The sequence below is a fragment of the Tamandua tetradactyla genome, chromosome 2 (assembly GCF_023851605.1).
Source record: "Tamandua tetradactyla isolate mTamTet1 chromosome 2, mTamTet1.pri, whole genome shotgun sequence".
NCBI lineage: Eukaryota > Metazoa > Chordata > Mammalia > Pilosa > Myrmecophagidae > Tamandua > Tamandua tetradactyla.
In genome coordinates this window covers 144,171,724-144,192,939 of record NC_135328.1, presented here as the reverse complement: position 1 = coordinate 144,192,939, position 21,216 = coordinate 144,171,724, and the positions used below count along the sequence as shown (strand labels likewise).

At 36.9% G+C, this 21,216-nt stretch overlaps 1 protein-coding gene across 14 annotated transcripts in view; it reads left to right on the top strand.

The window, feature by feature from the left end:
- The window catches only part of SYNE1 (spectrin repeat containing nuclear envelope protein 1), a 536,476-nt gene that overhangs the window by 156,544 nt on the left and 358,716 nt on the right, over window positions 1–21,216 (top strand). For all 14 annotated transcript variants that reach the window (XM_077149294.1, XM_077149293.1, XM_077149295.1 and 11 more), the window contains exons 10-14: window positions 4,952–5,059; window positions 7,309–7,446; window positions 8,666–8,830; window positions 20,343–20,455; window positions 20,988–21,156. In XM_077149294.1, coding sequence (XP_077005409.1) covers window positions 4,952–5,059; window positions 7,309–7,446; window positions 8,666–8,830; window positions 20,343–20,455; window positions 20,988–21,156 — 693 coding nt within the window. The remainder of the gene's footprint in view (window positions 1–4,951; window positions 5,060–7,308; window positions 7,447–8,665; window positions 8,831–20,342; window positions 20,456–20,987; window positions 21,157–21,216) is intronic.

Genomic DNA, 21,216 nt, shown 5'->3' with positions numbered 1-21,216 from the left:
TGATCATTTATTTCAAATTTCCTTTACCCGTTCTCCAAAAAGAAGATGCACATGATTTCTTCGGAGTTATTTCTAGACTTGACTTTGAGGAAAATATATTATAAGCTCTGCCTTTTTTAAAAAAATGTAGCATCTGAACTATTAGATATAGAATTTAAAATGGAATATTTTGAATATGAAAAAAGAATTTTAAATATGTCTACCATGTAGGGCTTATCTTTGTTAATGCAGGTCATTGGCACCTCAACTTTGCCCAATGAACTATTAAGACTTTATAGACTATGCAAATGAAGGAGTGTGATGCAGTCATCTCCAAAAACTCAGTGCTTAGTCAGGTCTTAGTAAATAGCTTTCTTATTTCGTGTAGAAATATCTTAGCATCAACATATATAACAGACCTCCACATTTGGGGGTGTTTGATTTCTCTATCCCCTTTTCTCTATTCTCCCTTGATGGAAATAGACATTGTCATGCCTTTCTTCCTTCAACTGATAAAACTGACAAACATTTTACTGAAGTTATGTGTTAGATAATTAGTACTCAGTCAGAAATGAATAAAGTAGATAGATTGGCTTAACTCTCCCACTGATTAAATTTTCCTTACTTATCCACTCAACCATTCTTCCATTGTAACAAATATTATAGCCTGTCTTTAGAGGCACCACTTTCTTATTTATTAAATATACCCAGCATACATACAAATACATGTATGCTGGGTATATATTTACAGAGAAAATAAAACATGAGCCCGTATCTCTCTTCCTCACACAGTTCTCTTTCTAAAATGTTTAATGTTATCTCAAGGCATGTTTATGAAATATATATGTTGCCACATATGACTGTTACAAATTCAAATTAAAACCTCACCTTTGCCAGATAAATATGTTGTCGTAAGTCAAATCTTGTGATATTTTTTAAAAGTTATGAAAACCTCCCAAAGCAATTATACCCTTATAGATTTGGTATATTTATTTATAAAGAAATATCTCTCCATTAATTTTCTTCTTGTCTCCAGTATAATTTTTGTCCCTGATGTATTTATTTTTCTATATATTATCTTTTCATATTGTTAGGAAATAATTCCAGGTTTTCCATCTTTTGCAAATCCTATCCAAAATTTTAAGGGAAGAGCTAAGTGATTTTGAATTAGTGACCTCTTTCAAATATCTTACATACTATAGCTTATTAATCATTCTTTTGCATATATTTGTTTTTATAAATGTTTCTTTAAATACTTTGATTACATTACTTCCTTTTTGTCCTAATACAGCAAATAACAGAAGTTATGTATTATCTAAGGATAGTAATAGTCTAAGCCACTTCCATAGACTTTACCACTAATCTTTAATTTTAAGATGATGTCATTTTTAATAACACTTAATAGCACTAATAAAATGAAAAAATTAAAACTATGATTTCTTTCTATGTAACACAGGAAATCAAAATAAAATTAAAAGGTATTATTTTAAGCAGGAAATAATTACTTGCAAAAGCTAAGTGCCCAGTTAGCCTGTAAACCTATGAGACACATTTTATCATTTGTTGCTAAATATTAGGTTATATGGTTCAGTAAAGTTACTGACCCGTAGTAGATGCTCAAAAAATACTTGTGGAATGCATGATTTTGAATTCCTTCCCATATTCAGGCTGTTGAGTGCTGATGCTGGACTTTAGCTTTTCTATCTTTCTTTCTATTCCAGGGAGGTGTGAGGTTAAGGATGTGTCAATGAAATAGACAAGGCCAACATGGAAATAGAAATTAGAAGTAACTAATATCTAACCAGATATTGAATTAATTTTTATTTCATGTTCCATGAAGCATATACATGTTTATACAAAACATATAAATGTACTTAGGTGTATGTGTGAGTGACAGAAAGTGAGTGAGTGAAAGGGAGAAAGAGACGGGGAATGCTGAAAATTTAGCTGCTTGGAATTTTGGTACCAAATCTCATCAAAGTCAGCTATAGGCATGATCTGTCTTAAGGCAAAATTTTCCTCTGGCTCTGGACCTGTATAATTCAGAACAAGTTATCTGCTGCCAGTATACAAAGGAGGGACAGTCATAGGATACATGTTTCCATTTCCACAGGGAGAAGTTAGAAGGAATACAGGTCTGTATTCCTTTTATTTCAAAACTGTTCCGAAAACCTGCAGGGCAAACTCCATTAGATTTCAAAGTCAGAATCATTTATCCTCAGGGCTTTAGAAGGCAGCAGTTCCACCCTTTCCAAGGGCCTATATAGTGACCTGGCTCTCTCTGAATGCTGGGCTGGGAATTGCAACATTGAAGCACATTAGGGAAACCACCTTTTACTTGACTCCACCCTCTCCAAGCATCAGGGCAACACCCAGGCTCTCTACCATCTCCTCGGCACATGCTTAACCCCCTCAGAACAATGCGGTGGCAGAGCCCAAGGAATGTGCTCCACCCCCTCTGAGACCCGAGGCATCGAGACGCCTGCCTTCTGTCTGCAGAGCCCACTCACCCTCTCCATGTGCACAGGTGAATCCACTCTCCTTCTCAAGGTTTCTTGGCTTCAGACCTTATCTTCCATGTGGTTCTGCCTTTGAAGTTATTTTTCCTTTGCTTTGTCCCTTTTCTGAGCCTCTTAGGCCAGACTGGCAGTGGTTCCATTTTTGCAAATCGCACGACACTCTTGTTGGCTTTCTATATGGTAGGCAAGGATCATGTCCATCAGACAGAAAGAGTTTCCACAAATCCTTCCTGGATAACTCCATCTCCAGTCCTGGTCTTTTCTGAAATGGTTGACTGTTTCCATGTTTGGTTAAATCCTCACATGGGGTACTTATTCTCTGGGTTCTCCCTTTCTTGAAGCCCAGAATTTCCCAGACCATCGATTTCTGGTTTCTTTGTACCCAAGAGTTCAGTTCTCAGCTTATTTCTTTCCTGTTGCATCTCACTATAAGCTGCAAGAAGAAATGAGGCTGCACTTTTCACATTTAATTTGGAAATCTCTTCTGCTAAATATCTAAGTTGATGGCTAAATTTTTTGCCACTTTAAAACAAGAATCGCCTTCCTTCAAGTCTAAGCTCTCATCAGAGGTATCTTTCGAGTCCACATTTCTACCAACAGTCTCTTCAAAGCATTCTAGGCCTTCTCTATAAAGCTCCTCACAACTCTGCCAGAATCTTCCCCTTATCCATTTAAAAAGCCATCCTGACATGGTTGATATATGCAGAGTGCAGCAGCCCCCTACTTTTCCAATATCAAAATCTATTTTAGTTTGTAAAAGCTGCCAGAATGCAATATACCAGAAACAGAATGGCTTTTTAAAAGGAAAATTTATTAAGTTGCAACTTTACAATTCTAAAGCCGTGAAAGTGTCCAAACTGAGGCATCCAGTAGATTCAAGAAAGGCAGATAGGTCCAGAATACCTCTGTTAGCTGGGAAGGCACACTGCAATGTCTGCTAGCTTTCTCTTCCAGCTTCTTGTTTCATGAAGCTCTCCCAAGGGCACTTTCATTCTTTATCTCCAAAGGTCTTTAGCTATATGGGCTCTAAAGCTCTTTCCAAAATGGTTCCCTCTTAAAGTGCTCCAGTAAGCAACCCCACCTCGAATGGGTGGAGACGCATCTCCATGGAAACCATCAAATCAAAAGTCACCACCCGCAATTGGGTGGGTCACATCTCCATTGAAACAATAAAAAAGATCCTACCCAGCAATATTGAATGAGGATTAAAGAACCTGGCTTTTCTAAGATACACAATTTCAAATGGGCATGGACTTTAATACTTAAATTTATTTAAAAAAAAAACCTTTTCCTCTCAGCTGACTTTATGGAAGATTTCAATTGTTGATTAAATGGTCTCTTGCAGGGACTGTCCAGAGTGTTTTCTAAATGTCAGAAGGGCAACGAAGGGCAGAGGGTGACAAGGAGTCCCTCCTTGAAAATTCACAGTGAAGATACATCTTCATTTGTGGTGGCCTCCACTTAGTGGTCACATTGGAACTCTGGCACCGTGGAGGTGACTGGCCTAGTCTAAGAGCATTTTGTTGCTTTGAGCTCATAAGTGTGGGTTATTAGTGCTTTCCAGTTTGAAAATCAACTGATAATACAATGTCTGCCTGGATTAAGTTCACATGTTCATTCAAGAGATGTCAGGAGAAGGCCTGAAGCTTTACACTCTTGAGTTTCACTCTCATTTGTTTCTCGAATTAATGGTGTTACCAATTAATCACTCATTCTACAAATGTGTATTGAGTGATACTGGGTGCCAGATATTGTATCAGACACTAGGGATAAAATGATGAATAAGGAGTTTTGTAATATAGGGAAGAAGATGATTAAGTGGACAAATACAATATAGGGTTAGGGTGGAAATTATTGTTCTAACATCATAGAGCAATGTTCTCAAAATGTGATCCCTAGACCAGCATCATCAGCTTCACCAGAAAACTTATTGGAAATGCAAATTCTTAGGCCCCACCTCAGAGCTACTGAATCACAAAGTTGGTAGGTGGTTCCCAGCAACCACAAGCCCTCCAGGAGAGTCTAATGCACACTGAAGCTTGAGAACTGCTGGCCTAGAAGGAAGACTCCCAACCCAGGTTTCTGGGTCAGAAAAACTTCTGAGAGATGGTCTAGTCTGAGTTGAGCCATGAGCAAGGCACTATCCAGGGGGGTAAAAAAGAGGTGGTTTGGATCGCCAAAGCGTTGGGTGTCAATCTCTGTCTTTGTTGTGTAAATTATCTCTGATTCTCACTCAAGCCATGAAAAGTGTGTATAACGTTCCTGAGATGGTGGCACAAGGGTAGAAAGATTTGAAGCACAGGTCCCCAAGGTCACATAGCTAATACAGGTCAGAACTGTCAGAGATAATTGGGACTGACTCATCAAGCCCCTTTTGGGATCAACCCAGTATTAATCAGCAATTAAACAAATGTAAAGTTCCTAATGCATGTGCAATGTCCATCGGTTTCCAGAGAGAAGACAGGCCAATTTTGAAGGAGATGAAAGTTTGGATAGAGCAATTTGAACGAGATTTGACAAGGGCACAGATGACAGAATCAAATTTGCATGATAAATATCAGGTAATGTATAGAAAAGAGATTTCGATTCTTCAGAAGCTTGTCATGAGTAAGATTTATGCTTAATCTATGTTTACTCATTTAAATGATATTAATAAGTAAAGCCTTTAAAGAAATGACATGCATATGTCACGTTTGAATTAGATTAAAAATTGTATTTCTATTTATAGGTAGTTTAAAATTTTATTGTGTTGGTGCTATATGTGTCATTTGTTTTCCAGAATTCGCAGTCTTGTAGATGACCAAGGACACAAACATCTAGTCCCTGGTTTTGCAGCACTCAGGGTCTTGTAGATGTCACGTATCACAAAAATCCACAGAGGATAACTTAGAAGTCAAATACAAAACAACTATAGAGTAAGCTGAATTTAATATAGGATTGCAGCATTCCTGGGTGGGGCCCATCAATGAGATCAACACAATTTTATTCACATTGAGACCAGGGTAGTTGTTTTACCCCCCTTTTCATTTACCCTGTCATTAATTGGATTTCCAGTTCCAGGACACAAAACAGGTTTTTACCATTAAAAAAGTCATTTATTCTGTGCATCATTGACGTTTTCCTTCTATTTAACATGCCCCTACGTTTTAGTGGCAAAACGATAGTATATTCTATTCTACTTTATATGTCAAGCAATTTTGTTACAAAAAAAGGAGCAGTGATGTGAGAGTCAGCATGGCAGACGGTAAAAGGTGTAGCTATGCCATTGGGGTGTGATTTTATATAACCACATCTGTACAGTGTGCCTGAATGTAGATGGATGATAACATCAATGCTAAATTTGCTAAAGTTGGCAAGGTGATGAATATGTACTTATATGTATGTATTCTTTTGCTTTGAAACTCAATATATTTTTTTCCACAGAATACATATTTCTAGGATAAGCACCACCAAAAATAAAGCCAGTAAATTAGGAACAGGAGGGCAAGAACTGAATAAATAGACTTTTTGGTCCATTGATAAGTCTGAGTTTTAGCATAAATTATTGAAAAATAAATTCCAAGTCATGAAGTTACCTTTGGAACAGATATTATGTTGTAAAAGGGAAACAGAGGCTTAGAAATTTGCCTTTCAAGTAAAAATAAAAAGATCAGCAGTTTCTTAAAATAGTATAAAAGACCATCTGAACCCAGCACATAGAGAAGATTTTCTTTCATTTGTGTGTTTATTATGCTATCAGAATTTTTCAACTTTCTAATTATAAATCAAGAATGGATTTTCCAGTTTTTCCATGCATAGAAGCCTGATAAGTAAAATTGAAAAGTGATTTTATCTCTTGGTACTCGCAAATTAACTTTGAGGTAATGGAAGAGAAAACTTGTGGTAAAATTTTTATTCACCATCTCCCCCCAGTGTTCTTCATGTGAATTTACATGGTGGTTGCTTTGTGACTTTGAAATTCTTTTAGTTGTGCTTTCTGCTACCTCTGGCCAGTCTTCTGATTTTTCACATGATTGACCATTTTAATGGTATTTTCAACTCATACGTGGATTGGGAATCATATTTTAGATGTGTTAACTTAGTATATTATGTAGAACGTTCATGAAAATAACTGCATTTTTTGTTAGTATTAAGTTTATAGAGTAGCCCTCATATTCTAAATTTATTTTCATCATGCTTTGATAAAATAGATAACAGTGTACTTAATACTTTAATGCCATAGAATTAAAGCAAAAGATTATTATGTAAACGAGCTCTCCCAAAGTACACTCTTCATACAGGTGTGAATACATATATACATGTATTTAGTTCAGTACTATTTTGATATGTGCAATTTCCATTGGTAAATTTTTTAGTACTTTGAAGTAAACCAACTCTGTTAATTATTTGTGTAGATTTATACACCTATTTGCTAGTACTTCCTGAAGAGCATGGACTGGCATGTGGATATTTTATTGGAAGTTAGAAATCCCAAGTTTAAGACATTCCCCAACTACTTGACCTTGCTAAGTCACCCCTGGGCTTCAGTGTCCTTATTATATGGTGACAGTAATCATGCATGTCCCTGTTGTAGGGGGATGGGGAGCGCCAAGGAGATATCTCGTAGAAGTGCTGATCCCAGGGTCAGGCACATTGTCCAGCCAGGGCTCCACAGTAGCTGCTGTCATCATCGTGCTTGTATTATTATTATCACCAATAACATATAGTGAGTGCTATCTAAATAGAAAGAATTGTTATTTAGGAAATGTGGTTTCCTTTGTATTTGCTTTTTTTGACTCATGGCATGTTATTGCTGTTTTTCCTCTGTTAGTCATTTAAGCACTTCAGAGTCCAGTATGAAATGAAGAGGAAACAGATTGAACACTTAATACAACCAATACATAGAGACGGCAAATTGTCACTTGACCAAGCATTGGTAAAACAAGCTTGGGAAAGAGTGTCTTCCAGGGTAAGTTCCACTAGGGTTTATGTAATTCAGTCAAGAGTCTTTTCCATCATCTTTTTTACATGGTAATATTGCATCAGGTTCTACTGCCTCTGTGTGAATTGGAGAGGTGTGTGGAAGTTATTGGAAGTACTAGGTATGACAGTCTCTTTTTCTGCTTTGCCTGCCCTACATGTAACATTGACAAGAGATAGACTGAACACCTGAAAGACCAGTGAGCTTATGTTTCACTTTGAACAACTTAATTCTGGGTTGTTCAGAAGACCTGCCTCTATTGTAGGTTCCCCAAGAACAGAGCCTCAACAACTTCTCCATATTCCATAACTGTGTCTCATCACCCTAACAGCTGAAAATCTTCCTGGTTGTTATCTACCAGGCACACCATAATAAATAACAATTTATTGTTTTAAATTTAGCCATCTCTTCTCATCTGGTTTTTCATGAACTTGAAGGAAAACTTCTCAGTATCATTCATAATAATATTCTGCCTGCTTAGTGACCAGGACTTGAAAACTCCCCAAACTCTTCTATCTCTAAGGAGAGTGTTTAACTTGAACGTACCCTATTTTCTTCTTTTTGATCACCTCATTTTTTCCCTCTTAGACTCCATAAAAACATAGTTCGTTCCTAAGCACCTCAACTCACCCTGCCTGGCATACCGGCAAGTTAGGAAACAGCACTTGAGAACTGGGTAAAGTGGGAGAAAGGGAAAGGGGGCTAGAGAATCATATGATTAGAGAAAGAATCCTAAAAAATCATCTTTATTCAGAGCTGTACAAATGACCCCGATTTGGGGAGGCCCTGTTTTTATCATATTAGAGGTTTTAAAGTGATCCTCCCACAAGAGACAGCTGTATAATGACCAGCTGTATGGCGATCAGGTGGATAACTACTGCATCCTGAAATATTCCATATCCGCAAACCTGGGCCCTTCCATTTCAGCAAAGGCCAAACTGAAAATCAATGGGTACATTGTGCCTGCCCCATAAGGAAAAAGCTGCTTTATCTTCTAATAACATCCTTCCACACCTATGATATATTTTGAATTTTCTCAAAATTTGCTGTAACTAATTTCATCCCCATCCCCAAATTACTTACTTGATATGTATTAAATTAGTCTAAAGTCATTGACTTAAAGCTTTATGTAGCCTTAAAATCATTTGGGGAAATTTTAGGAATTATCTTTGGTTTTATTTTTTACTTTTCTACCTTTTAATTTTAGCTCTTTGATTGGCATATTCAGCTTGACAAATCCCTTCCTGCACCTCTGGGCACCATAGGCGCCTGGTTGTACCGAGCCGAGGTGGCCCTAAGAGAGGAAATAGCCATCCAGCAGGTCCACGAGGAAACGGCAAACACAATTCAGCGGAAACTTGAGCAGCACAAGGTAAAATTTCAGCATAGCAATCATCATATGGTCTGGAGACAGGCATGGCCCATACAGAACTTGCTCTGAGCATGCCTCCGAAACATCCATCCATAGGTGATTCAGGGAAACTGCACCTTCTTAAAGATTTGCTCATTCACATTTCCCTTTCCTATGTTTTTTATTTTTTATTTTTTGCATGGGCAGGTACTGGGAATCGAACCCTGGTCTGTGGTATGGCAGGCAGAACTCTGCCTGCTGAACCACCATGGCCCACCCCCTGTTTTTTAATGACAGTTCTGGTAGGTTGGTTTCCTGGGATACTTTCCAGTAGCTCTGTGGTCTTTTTTTTCACCTAGAGCATTCTTTATTTTATTGCTATATTGTAATTTTTCAAAAGATAAGCCCACCGATAACACGAGTTTACATAATAATGTGATTCACAGTTTGTTGCAGACCTCATCTCTGGCCCCATTCTCAGGGAAAGTCAGTCTAAGTTCTTATTTGCTGATGGTATGGAGTGAGGTGGAGGGAGTGGTGGGGTCGGGAAGTGGTAGGATTAGGCTTTGATGGCCTCTTCACCATTTGGGACTGTGTGAACTTTGTGTGTATAGTATAAATTCTATCATGCTTCCTATTTGTAAACTTTGTGATAGTACAGGCCTAACAATGCTGCTTTTCAATAACATCACAATAGTACCATCCTGCCTTAATTTTTGTACCCCGTTTACTGTGCCATGGTGGAATTTTGTTGTATTTATCTTTAAAACTAATCGATGTAGAGATATTTCTATTCTCGACTACATATGGGGAATTTATAACGCCTATATATTTTTGCAAAATTGCTGATATTTAAAAAGCGTTACCTTGGAAGACATTCTAGACTAGATCATAAAGCAAATGCATGACTGGTCTTGTTTCATTCCACTCTGGGAACTTATTACTTGGAACTAGGGGTGTAAAGCTATAGAGGGGTCATAGTTGGTGTCATTTCAGGTCAGCTCATAAAAGCAAGACTGACACAAGATGTCACAAACCTGGACAATCAAGCAGACCCCTGTTCCATTTCTTCTTGTCCCTTCCTCAGTGACAGCCCATGTTTTTAGCCACTTTTAGTTTTGCTGACGATCTCATGGCCTTCCCCTGTTCACCACCAACACACACAAGTATACACACACACAAGTACACACATACACAAGTACACACACACACAAGTACACACACACACACAAGTACACACACACACAACTCCCTTCAATCTGGCTTCTCAGATGATGGCATGGCTTTGGGGTCTGTTCAAGTCTGCACAGATATACATATGGAAGCTTAGCCTCCAAGTCTTCACCTTAGTTCCCTGGACGCAGGAGTAAGCTATAAGGGATGGGGGTGGGGGGGGGGGTTGGACAGAGTTTCCAACTCACAAGAGAGTGAGCCGCAAAATTTTTTTCTGGGCTTGAACTGGGTTGTGTCTTCTCAGAAGAGTAGAAAAGCTTAGGCAATTTCCATTTTGACACAGTATATTAATTATGGAGGAAGATGCTAAAAAAGGCTTACAAAAACAATAGTTTTCATCAAGTTAACAATTAAGCATAAAATACAATGCAATAATTTCTCTCCATGTATAACATGCCATGGGAGGAAGAATTTTAAATGTGACTAATACAAGGACTGGACACAGGTACCTAAATAAGCAATCATAAAACAATGTAATAATTGTGAATTGTAAGATTAACTCTTATTCATTCAAAATATTTTTATTATATGCCTATAATAAATATGGAAGCTTAGATGATGTGAGACATTTTTATTATTGTTAAGATAACTGAAATTCTGGGTTTCCTCAATAGCAATAGACCAGCCAAGCAATTTGATATCATTAATCCGTGCTGGTATATTGGGCTCACTTGTAGACACAATAAGTTGAAAAAAGCACAACGCAGCCCTCATTGATATATGAATAAGAAAATGTGAACATAAAAATATTTGACCACCCCAGTCTAAAAAGTAATCGTGATTCTTTCATGAAAACTTAACATGCTATCAAAATATAGAGTACTTGGTTTTCTGCATTCTCTATAACATTTTATTTTTTTAATATATTGCAGAATAGTCCATCTTTCATCATCAATGCATCTTTGGTGTTTGAAAATTGGATTCAGATCATTTTCAAAATATAATTTTTAAAGATTTCACTTTCTCCCAATATCTTTTAAAAGTTCTTTTAAAAAAATAGGGGTGCAAGGGTAGTTCAGTGGTAGAATTCTTGCCTGCCATGCAGGAAATCCAGGTTCAATTCCCAGCTAATGCACTTCCCAAACAAACAAGCAAACAAGCAAAAAGCAAAACAAACAAACATCCAACAAATGGTGCTGCAATAAGGGGATACTCACATGAAAAAAGAATGAAATGTGACCTCTGCCATACAGCATACAAAAAAAATTCTTAAAAAATTAATTAACATGTATTAGAAACATATTAATTCTGCAAAACAAGGCACACATGTATTATCTTTGCTTTTCTATTTTCTAGATACCATAATTCCCAGTTGTCTGGAAAGATAGTTAATAACAACAGGCATAGCTATTATGGAGTATTTAATCATGATTCATTTGAAGTGCTTGGTTTTGCTAAACAGTTGATATATGGGATATGTGATAGGTATTATTATCCTCATCTTGCAGATGAGTAAACTTTTCACAATTCCGGTAATCCAGGTTGCCTAGATCTTAAGCAGAACATTGAAATAGATCCACAAAGCTACTGCATATGAGATGTGCCAAGCGATCATACTTGTTTGTTTATTATTAGTGGTATTGATTTGGCAAAGGAAGGCATTCACTCTTAGGGAATCATGAGATTAGCCCTCACACTCTACCCTTTGTGCCCATCCTTCTTGAAGTTATCAACCTATCAGCTGGGTCACTTCCAGAACCTTCTTTCTGGAAGATTTTATTTCCTGGATGACAGTGCATGCCATCATTCTTCAGTAAACCATAAGATCCCCAACTCCAATTACCTTCATCTTCTCTGTGATCTATAATCCTTTGGCCCTAATGTTTTTACTGCCCACTTAATTGCCTCTTGTACTCTGCTCAAATTAATTGCTCAGTCATTGAAATTCCTCCCTTATATGAACCACCAACTGCTGTGTCCATGTCTCACTGTGTCCTGCTATCCTGGTAAAAACACAACCCTGATTAGAGTTAATTCTGCCTCGTCCATGCCCACGCACTTGCAGCTCCCCAGGCTGGCGGAAAACACTCCCAGGCAGAATGACTAACTCACGTGGGCCCTTCATGCTGCCTGGTGATCAGACGGTATTTCCTTACTCCAATTCCCTCTTTATTTCCGGGACAACTTCTTCATACCCTGTCTCCTCAAACCTTCCCCCTCCTCTCCCATCCTCACTCTTAGCTGATGACATTGCTTCCTATTTCTCTGAGAAAAATAGAAGCATCAGAAAAGAATTTCCGTGCACTCCCACGACTGCATCAGCCCACCTACTTACATCTGTGCCCAAATCCTTCATCCTCGCTCCTCTTAGTACAGATGGACCATCTGTGCGCCGAGCTGAAGCCAATCCCCACCTGTGCATTAGGGCCCAGTCCCTCTGCAGACACATTCCCGTAGTAATTCTTCTATTCTTTAATTTTCCTTTCTGCTGGATTTATCCCACCCACATAGAAATATACCGTTACTTCTCTCACTTTTAAAAGCCTCTGTCTTAACCCTCCTTTTCCTTCCAGTTACCTCCTATTTTTCCTCCTTTGTTTTATGACAAAGCTTCTGCATTCTCATTTCAGTTTCAAAATTTCTTCTCCCATTCTTTCTAGAACCCATTCCAATCAAACTATTGCTTCCGCCATTCTATCCCTATCAAGTTCACCAGGATTCTTCCTTTTCCTAACCCAGTAGCCAATTTTGAGGCCTAATATAACCTCACCCATCACAGGCATAATTATTCCTTTATCCATAAAACACTTTGTTCATTGGCATGGGAGTTAGATTCAGGTGTCAGCTTGGCCAGGTGAAGGTGCCTCATTCTATTGTTGTGGACATGAGCCAATGGCATATGAACCTCATCTGTTGCTGATTACATCTGCAGTCAGCTAGGAGGTGTGCCTGCTGCAATGAATGATGTTTGAATTAATTGTCTGGTGCTTAAATGAGAACGTTCAGTGTAGCACAGGCAGAGCAGCTCAGCATACCTCATCTCAGCACTTGCAACTCAGCCCAGGCCTTTAGAGATGCAGAAACGAATCACCCCGGGGAAAGTTGTTGGGACCCAGAGGCCTGGAGAGAAGGCCAGCAAAGATTGCCCTGTGCTTTCCCACATAAGAAAGAACCTCAGTTGAAAGTTAGCTACCTTTCCTCTGAAGACCAATACGTTAACGAAATAAATCCCCTTTTATTGAAGCCAATCCGTCTCTGGTGTATTGCCTTCTGGCAGCTAGCAAACTAGAACAATCGGTTTTCTAGTTTTCTCCCTAATTTTATGATTATACCTTTTTGTTCTTTCTTAGTCTTTCAATAAATATGTCCTGAGCATTTTCTATGTACAAAGCAGTGTTAGGGCATTTGGGATATGACTGTCAACAAATAGACAAAAATCCTGCCTTCTGATGGAAGGAAGAAGGAGATTAAAAATAGTAAATATAATAAGCAAGGAAATAAATAAGTATGTTGGAAGCAGGAAGAAGAGCAGAGAGTATTAGGTGGGGTTGTAATTTTAAATATGGTTGACAGTGAAGTCTCAATAAAGGATGACATCAAACAAGCAAGCACAGTCCCACCATCTCTCTAAAATGTCTTTTTCCTCGACCTGGAACCTTCTTCCACTGATGTTCCCGTTATTTTTTTCCTCACCTCCTTTGGGCCTTTATTGAAAGGACGCCCTCTAGTCAACCCTTTTCCGGCCATCCCATCTGAAATAGAAACTTCTCAAACACTCCCTTCCCCTCTTCTCTGCTGATTTTTCTCTTGGTGCTTTACAGTCATCTTGTCAATTATTTCACTTATTTAGCCTATTTGTTGATTTTACCGTACCATAATGTCAGCCCTGTGAGGACAGGATTTTTCTTTGTATTTTTCACTGTTGCAAACAAGCCCCTTTAAATGGTTTTAAGTCTGGCTTTCCATTTTTTTTTAATTGGGTCTGTTTTGCTCACTCTTTTTTTTTTTTTAGAACTATGTCCGTTTCAGCAAGTTCTTAAGATTATTCAAACAAACTTATTCAAGCAATCCTTTTATTTTTGGGAAATGTTTTCTGTGCCTGTAAATCCCTGGTTTATTTCCAGTTTTGCTTCGTTGTGTCTTCTCACTTCCTTTGATCCATCGTGGAATGTCAATTTGCTCCATCATATCTTTGTTTCTGTTTATTAGTTTTTTATTCAACCCTAACCATCACTTTCCATCTACTATGTTAGCAGTGAATTAAAGCTTATGTTTTAATTTTTTTTATTGTAGTAACATATATATGGCATACAATTTCCTATTTAACAACTTTCAAGTATACAATTCAATGATATCATTACATTAATTGCTATCTCACCACCATTTCTATCACCCCCAAATTGAAGTACCGTATCAATCAAGCACTAACTCCTCCCTCTGCAACCCCATCTATTGGTAACATAATTTTTCTGGCTCTAGTTACTTCATATAAGTGGAATAATACAGTTCCTATTCTTTGTGGTTGGTTTATTTCACGCAATATGATGTTTTCAGGGTTTATCCATGTTGCTACAGGTTATTAGAATTTCATTCCTTTTCAGGGCTGAATAATATTCCATATTGACTGGATAGACCACATTTTGTTTACCCATTCATTGCTTGATGTACACTCAGGTTTCTTCCATCTTATGGCTATTGTGAATAATACCGCCATGAACATGGTGTACACATATCTGTATGAGGTCCTGCTTTCACTTCTTTTGGTTATATACCTAGGACTGGGATTGCTAGGTCAAATGGTAGTTTTATAGTTAGCTTTCCAAGGAACATCTATACAGATTTCCATAGCAACATCACCATTTTTACATTCCTACGAACATTGTCAAGGATTCCTATTTCTCCACATCATCTCCAATACTTTTTTCCATTTTTTATAATATAATAGCCATCCAAGTGAGTATGAAGTGATGTCTAATTGTGGTTTTGATTTTCTTTTCTCTAATGACTAATGATGAGCATCTTTTCATGTGCTTAGTGACTATATATATTCTTTGGAAGATATCTAGTCAAATCTTGTGCCCATTTTAAAATTGGATTCTTAGTCCTTTTGTTGTTGAGTTATAGGAGTTTTTTAAAAAATTCTTGATGTTAAAACCAATGCAAGATTGGTTTTCAAACAGTTTTACCCATTTTGCAGGGGTCACTTTCTTAATAATATCTTTTGAGACATTAAAATTTTAATTTTGGCAAAGTCCAATTTTTCTTTTTTTTTTTTTGCTTGTACTTTCAGTGTAAAATCTAAATCCATTGTTCAATATAAAGTCTGGAAGATATTCCCATATTTTTTTCTAAGAGTTTTATGGTTTCAGCTCTTATATTTATGTCATTATCCATTTTGAGTTAATTTTTGTACATGGTGAGAGGTAAGGGAATACTCTCATTCCTTTGAATGTAGGTATCTAATTTTCCCAGCATCATGTTTATAAGACTACTCTTTCCCCCAATGAATAACTTGTCACTCTTGTGAAAAATAAACTGAACATAGATGTGTGGGTTTATTTCTGGTCTCTGAATTACATTTCGTTGTTCTATCCAACCTGTGCCAGTACCATATGGTTTTGATTACCATAACTTTGTAATAAAATTTGAAGTAGGGAAAAATGAGTCCTCCACTTGTGTTCTTTTTCAAAATGTTTTGGCTATTCCAGGTCTCTTGTGAGTCCATCTATATTTGGTAGTTGAATTTTCCATTTCTGCAAAGAAAGCTGTCAGAATTTTTATTGGAATTGTGGTATATATGTAAATTATTTTAGGTAGTAGCAAAATCTTCACAATATTATGTCTTCCTATTCATGACCGTGGGATGTCTTTTCATTTATTTTAGGTCTTCTTTAATTTCTTTCAATGATTAGTTTTCCATGCGCAAGTCCTTTACATCCTTTACATCCTTGGTTAAATTTATTCCTGATATTTTATTCTTTTATATGCTTTTGTAAATAAAATTGTAAACTTGATTCCCTTTCAGATTTTTCTTTGCTGCTATACAGAAATACCACCGAGTTTTGTGTATTGATCTTGTGCCCCATCACTTTGCTGATTTTATTTATAGGTTCCAGTAGCTTTTTGTAGAGTCTTCAGGATTTTTTATATATAGGATCATGTTATACATGAATAGAGAGAGTTTTACTTCTTCCTTTCCAACTGGAATCTTTTTATTTCTTGTTATTGTCTAATTGCTCTGGCTGAACTTCCAGTATGAGCTTGAATAGCAGAGGTGAAAGTGGGCATCCTTGTCTTGTTCCTGATCTTAGAGGGGGAAAGCTCTTTTACCTTTAAGTATGACATTAGCTATAGGTTTCTCATGTATGTTCCTTTATCACATATTGTGGAATTGCTCTTCTATTCCTATTTTGAGTGCTTTTAATTAAGAAAGGGTGCTGGATTTTGTCAAATGATTTTTCTCCATAAATTGAGATGACTGTGTTTTTCCTTCATTCTGTTAATGTGATATATTACACAAATTGATTTTTCTTATGTTAGAACCATCCTTGCATACATGGGATAAATCCTGCTTGATCATAGTGTATAATCCTTTTAATGTGGTATGGGATATAGTTTGCTAATATTTTGTTGTAGATTTTTGCATCTATATTCATGAGGGTTATTGGTTTGCTATTTCCTTTTCTTGTGATGTTTTTATCTAACTTTTAGGGTGATCTGGTCTCATAAAATGTGTTAGGAATTGTTCTCTCTGATTTGAATCATAGAGATGGTGAGAAATGATCAAATCCTGATTACATGTTAAAATCAGGGCAAGTTGAATTTTCAGCATTAGATACAGAGTATGAAGAAAGAGGAGTCATAATAACACTGTACTCTGGGGACCCAGCAACTAGAAAAATGGAATTTGTGTCAACTGAGATGGAATCAAACTTATGAAACAGGTTTGGGAGGAAAGATCAGGTGTTTAGTTTGGAGGACATTTAAGTATGAGATGTCGTCTTTTCATCCAAATGAACATTTTGAATAGGCAGTCAGAGATAGGAGACAAGAGTATAAGAAAGAATACCATTAACTAATGGAGTAAGTATAGTCAGAGAAGAGAAAAGGATGAAATGAACCATGGGGAAATCTAATATTAAGAAATCGAAGAGTAGAAGATGAACCAAAAAAAGTGTGAGAAGAAACAACCAGTGAGGTAGGAGGAAACCCAGTTAATGTGTGGTCCTAGAAGCCATGTGAAGCAAATATATCAAAGATAGTATATTTTTCATTGTCAACCAGGGTGATTCTTTAAAATTGCAACTTGAATTAATTAAGCTCTCTGCTCAAAACTCTTCACCAGCTTCCATCTCATTAAAAATAAACACCGAAAGGCCTATGAGACCCACAGATCTGCAACCCTTCCCCTCCTCTGAACCTCTCTAACCTTCCAACTTTCTAACCCTACTTTCTTGCTCTACGGCAAGCACCGAGAGAGACATATTGATAACTCCCACAATAACATGTACTATTAGTTTCTCCCTCTAGCTGTATTGGTTTTTTCTTTATGTGCTTTGAAGTTTACTAGGTGTGTTCAAGTTCAGAATTAATGTATCTTCTACTAAATTGGAAGTTTCATCAGTCAGCATTTATGCTCTCTAGTCCTAAGAATGCCCTCTGTTCTAAAATCCATTTCGCATGATATAAAGAAACTCACTCTAGCTTTCTTTTAGTTGGTAGTTGCCTGGCATGTTCTTTCCATTCTTTTGGTTTCAACCTCTCCATGTTCTTAATATTTAATTATGTCTCTTGTAAAAAGCACATGGTTCTCTTTTGGGTTTTGTCCAACTGAATATCTCTATGTTTTCGTGAATTCGTACTCTATCCAATGTAGTACGACTTGATATTTTACCCTAGATTTCAAGTACAACTTGAAATTTTACCATAGCTAAATTAAAAAATTGAAAGTTAAGAAATATCTTAATCTCCTTTTAATAAATATATGGGATTAAAAACACTGTAACCAGATCATTCTTCTCTTGACTTACATATTTTTGTTGTCAAGTATTTCATTACTGGCATTTTTCAAACACTGTAAATGTTTTGTGCCTGCTGATTCTCACTCATGGTGGCTTATTGCCTGTGTTTGGTGATCTTTTCTCTCCTCCTATTGTATTTTTATTTGCTACCAGTTAGGCCCATGTTATCTCTTTGAGGGTTCTGGCTAAATGGACAAGTCTATTTACCCAGTCTGGATTTTGCATTTTTGTTTATTAAAGCAGTTGTAGGTTTACAGAAAAATCATGCAGAATAAAGAGTTCCCATACACCCTCACCCAAACAGTTTTCCCAGTTTTTAATTTTTTGCATTAGTGTAATATGTTTGTTATAATTGATATACCAATGCTATTGTGATTGTATTAACTTAATTATTAATGGCATTATTATTATTATTAGATAAGGTTCACTTTGTATTTTACAATTCTATGGGTTTTTTTAAATGTTAATGTAATAACATATATACAATGTAAACTTTTCCATTTTAACCACTTTCAAGTATACAACTCAATTGGGTCAATTACAGTCACAATGTTGTGCCTCCATCACCATCATCTATGCAATTTGTTCAGCTCACAGGTCTGTGATCCAGTTTTGGGTCATGTTTGACTGAGAGTTGGAGACATAGACGATTTCAGCTACACCCTAGGAAACCAGCCATGAAGCAAAATCATAGATTTGCCCAGCCTCCAATGATAGGTTTTTTCAGAGCATCCAGTGACATATAGCCCACTGTAGAAGTTCTACTATTACATGTTTGAAATGTTTATATTCATTTTGATATGTTGTTTAGAAAGTTTCAATGGATTAGATACTGAAAATTGTACAATAGGGAAAGCTGCTTTTAAAGACAACAGAGGGTGGTGCAATGGTGGCTCAGTGGCAGAATTCTTAACCGCCATGCCAAAGACCTGGGTTCAATTCCCGGAGCCTGCCCGTGCCAAAAAAAAAAAAAAAAAAAAAAAAAAAAACAGAACATTTGGGTATTTTGATACACATACAGAATCACATATTACAAATCAGAGCTGGGAGTGGTGGTGGTCCAAGATTTCCCCTGCAGTCTCTTATATGAAGTTTCCGTCAAGACGAAAAGCCATAGAGATGTGTTATTGCAAAGGGGGTAGAGAGTGACTAAATACTCATTGTCCACAGCTGTTCTAAAGGCAGTTTTCTGTGCTCTGCCTCTCTGATCAGTTGGCAGCTCACACAGTGCCCGCCCTCTGAGCACAGGTGACTTGCACCTGTCTATGCAAGGTCAAAGCAGATCAAATGTGAGCAAAACAAAATGTGTTAGGATAGAAATTTGAGTTTTCTGTGATGTAAAGTTAATGTCACTTTTGAGAACCTCAATTTTTCCCTTCCATCAAAGTTTGCCTTTAGTGATTTTAAGTTGTTCTTTTTTTTGCTTCTATTTTCTCCAATTAGTTCACTAAATCCTATTTTGAGAGAAACAATATTTATTTTTAATTTATCATGTTAGTGGGCTAATGTGTCTTACTATTCATTGAGTGGTCACACTGCTTTCAGTGAGTATGAGAGAACCTCTCTTTCTTTGCTTCTATGAGAGAAATTAATTTGAAATTGTGAAATACATGTAGAATGTTTTATAAATAAGTGTCAACAGTGAGAAACTCAGCAAACAAGTCAAAGGAGATTCCGAATAAACTAGTATATGATCCAAACTTGTGAGTTCTCTTCAGTCTACAGAGAATATTTATAAATGGCACATGGATCTTCCCAATGCAATACTATGGAACAGTCCTTGTGCTTCTTTGAAATTTCCCGAGCATGGGGCTATTATCATAATAAATGGTAATAAAAATGACCTCAAGCAAATATCATTTTTATATATCATAGCCTGCATTCATTCAAAATAGCAGAGCAATCCAGAGTCTAATATCTTTTCTCATTAAAGCATTAACTAAGTTGTGCCTAGTTTTAGGCTTTTAAAAATCAACATAATCAAAGTCCAAAAAGGAGGAAAACTGCTAAAAAAAAATCATCATTGTTTGTAGCAGTCATTACATTTTTCTTTGGATCATGTGCCTTTAAAATGTCTGAATGGATTGCTGTGCAAGTGTCATGTGCATGTAAAAATACCGTAAGGATCAGCTAGACACAGCTCTCCCCGGTGTCTTACCTGCAAGCGCTGTGAGAGGTTAACAGCCTACAATGTGCACCAAACTGCACAGGAGGGTGGCAGTCTGATCAAATTGTTGAATACATTGATTCATCGGTGCAGGCAGAAAATTATGCTTCTTAGCCTCCTGCTAGCATGTTTCCTTGTTGTTTTTTTAATTTTTTAAAAAAATATATCTTAGGATCTGCTTCAAAACACAGATGCCCACAAAAGAGCATTTCATGAAATCTACCGGACCCGGTCTGTTAATGGGATACCAGTGCCCCTGGATCAATTAGAGGACATGGCTGAGAGGTAAGAGAATGTCTGGTTTTAAATGAAGTCTCCTTTTCATATGCTTGATGGGTGCTATTTTACATTTGTTTTCTTTTCAAAGAAAAAAAATTTTAACATGGAAGCTTACGTTTGGTAAATAAATATGAGAGTCCCTTAAGAATGCCAACAGTCTAATATCCTAGGAATCAATAAAAAGGTAAACCTGAATGTACCCGCAGCCTGGAAATCACAGAGATGATTTTTAAAATAGGCTGTATTTTTATTCAGTACTGCAAGGAACATTATGTAATATTGCAAAAGCAGCTTATAAAAGAAACAGACGCGAGATGTGTTGGCAGGGGAAAGGACTAAATCAAAGTCTTTAATCAATCATGTTTTGCTTTAAAACACAGAGTTAGAAGAGAAACCAGATCTCCAGACTGTGATCAACCAAAGATAAAAGAATCTCCTGGCTGGCTGCAGTATATTTAAAGCTTACATGTAACAGGTTAAAAAAGCATCCTTCTGTTACTTAGTTACATTCTGTAAATGCTCCCTGTTTTATTTCTAGGTTTCATTTTGTTTCCTCCACATCAGAGCTACACTTAATGAAGATGGAATTTCTAGAATTAAAATATCGCCTGCTGTCACTGCTGGTCCTTGCAGAGTCAAAGCTGAAGTCTTGGATCATCAAGTATGGGAGAAGAGAATCAGTGGAGTTGCTTCTACAGAATTACATTGTAAGTCTCCCTTGTGCTTTGACCAACAAATCAGGGGACCCATGAATTTAGTGTCCAAGG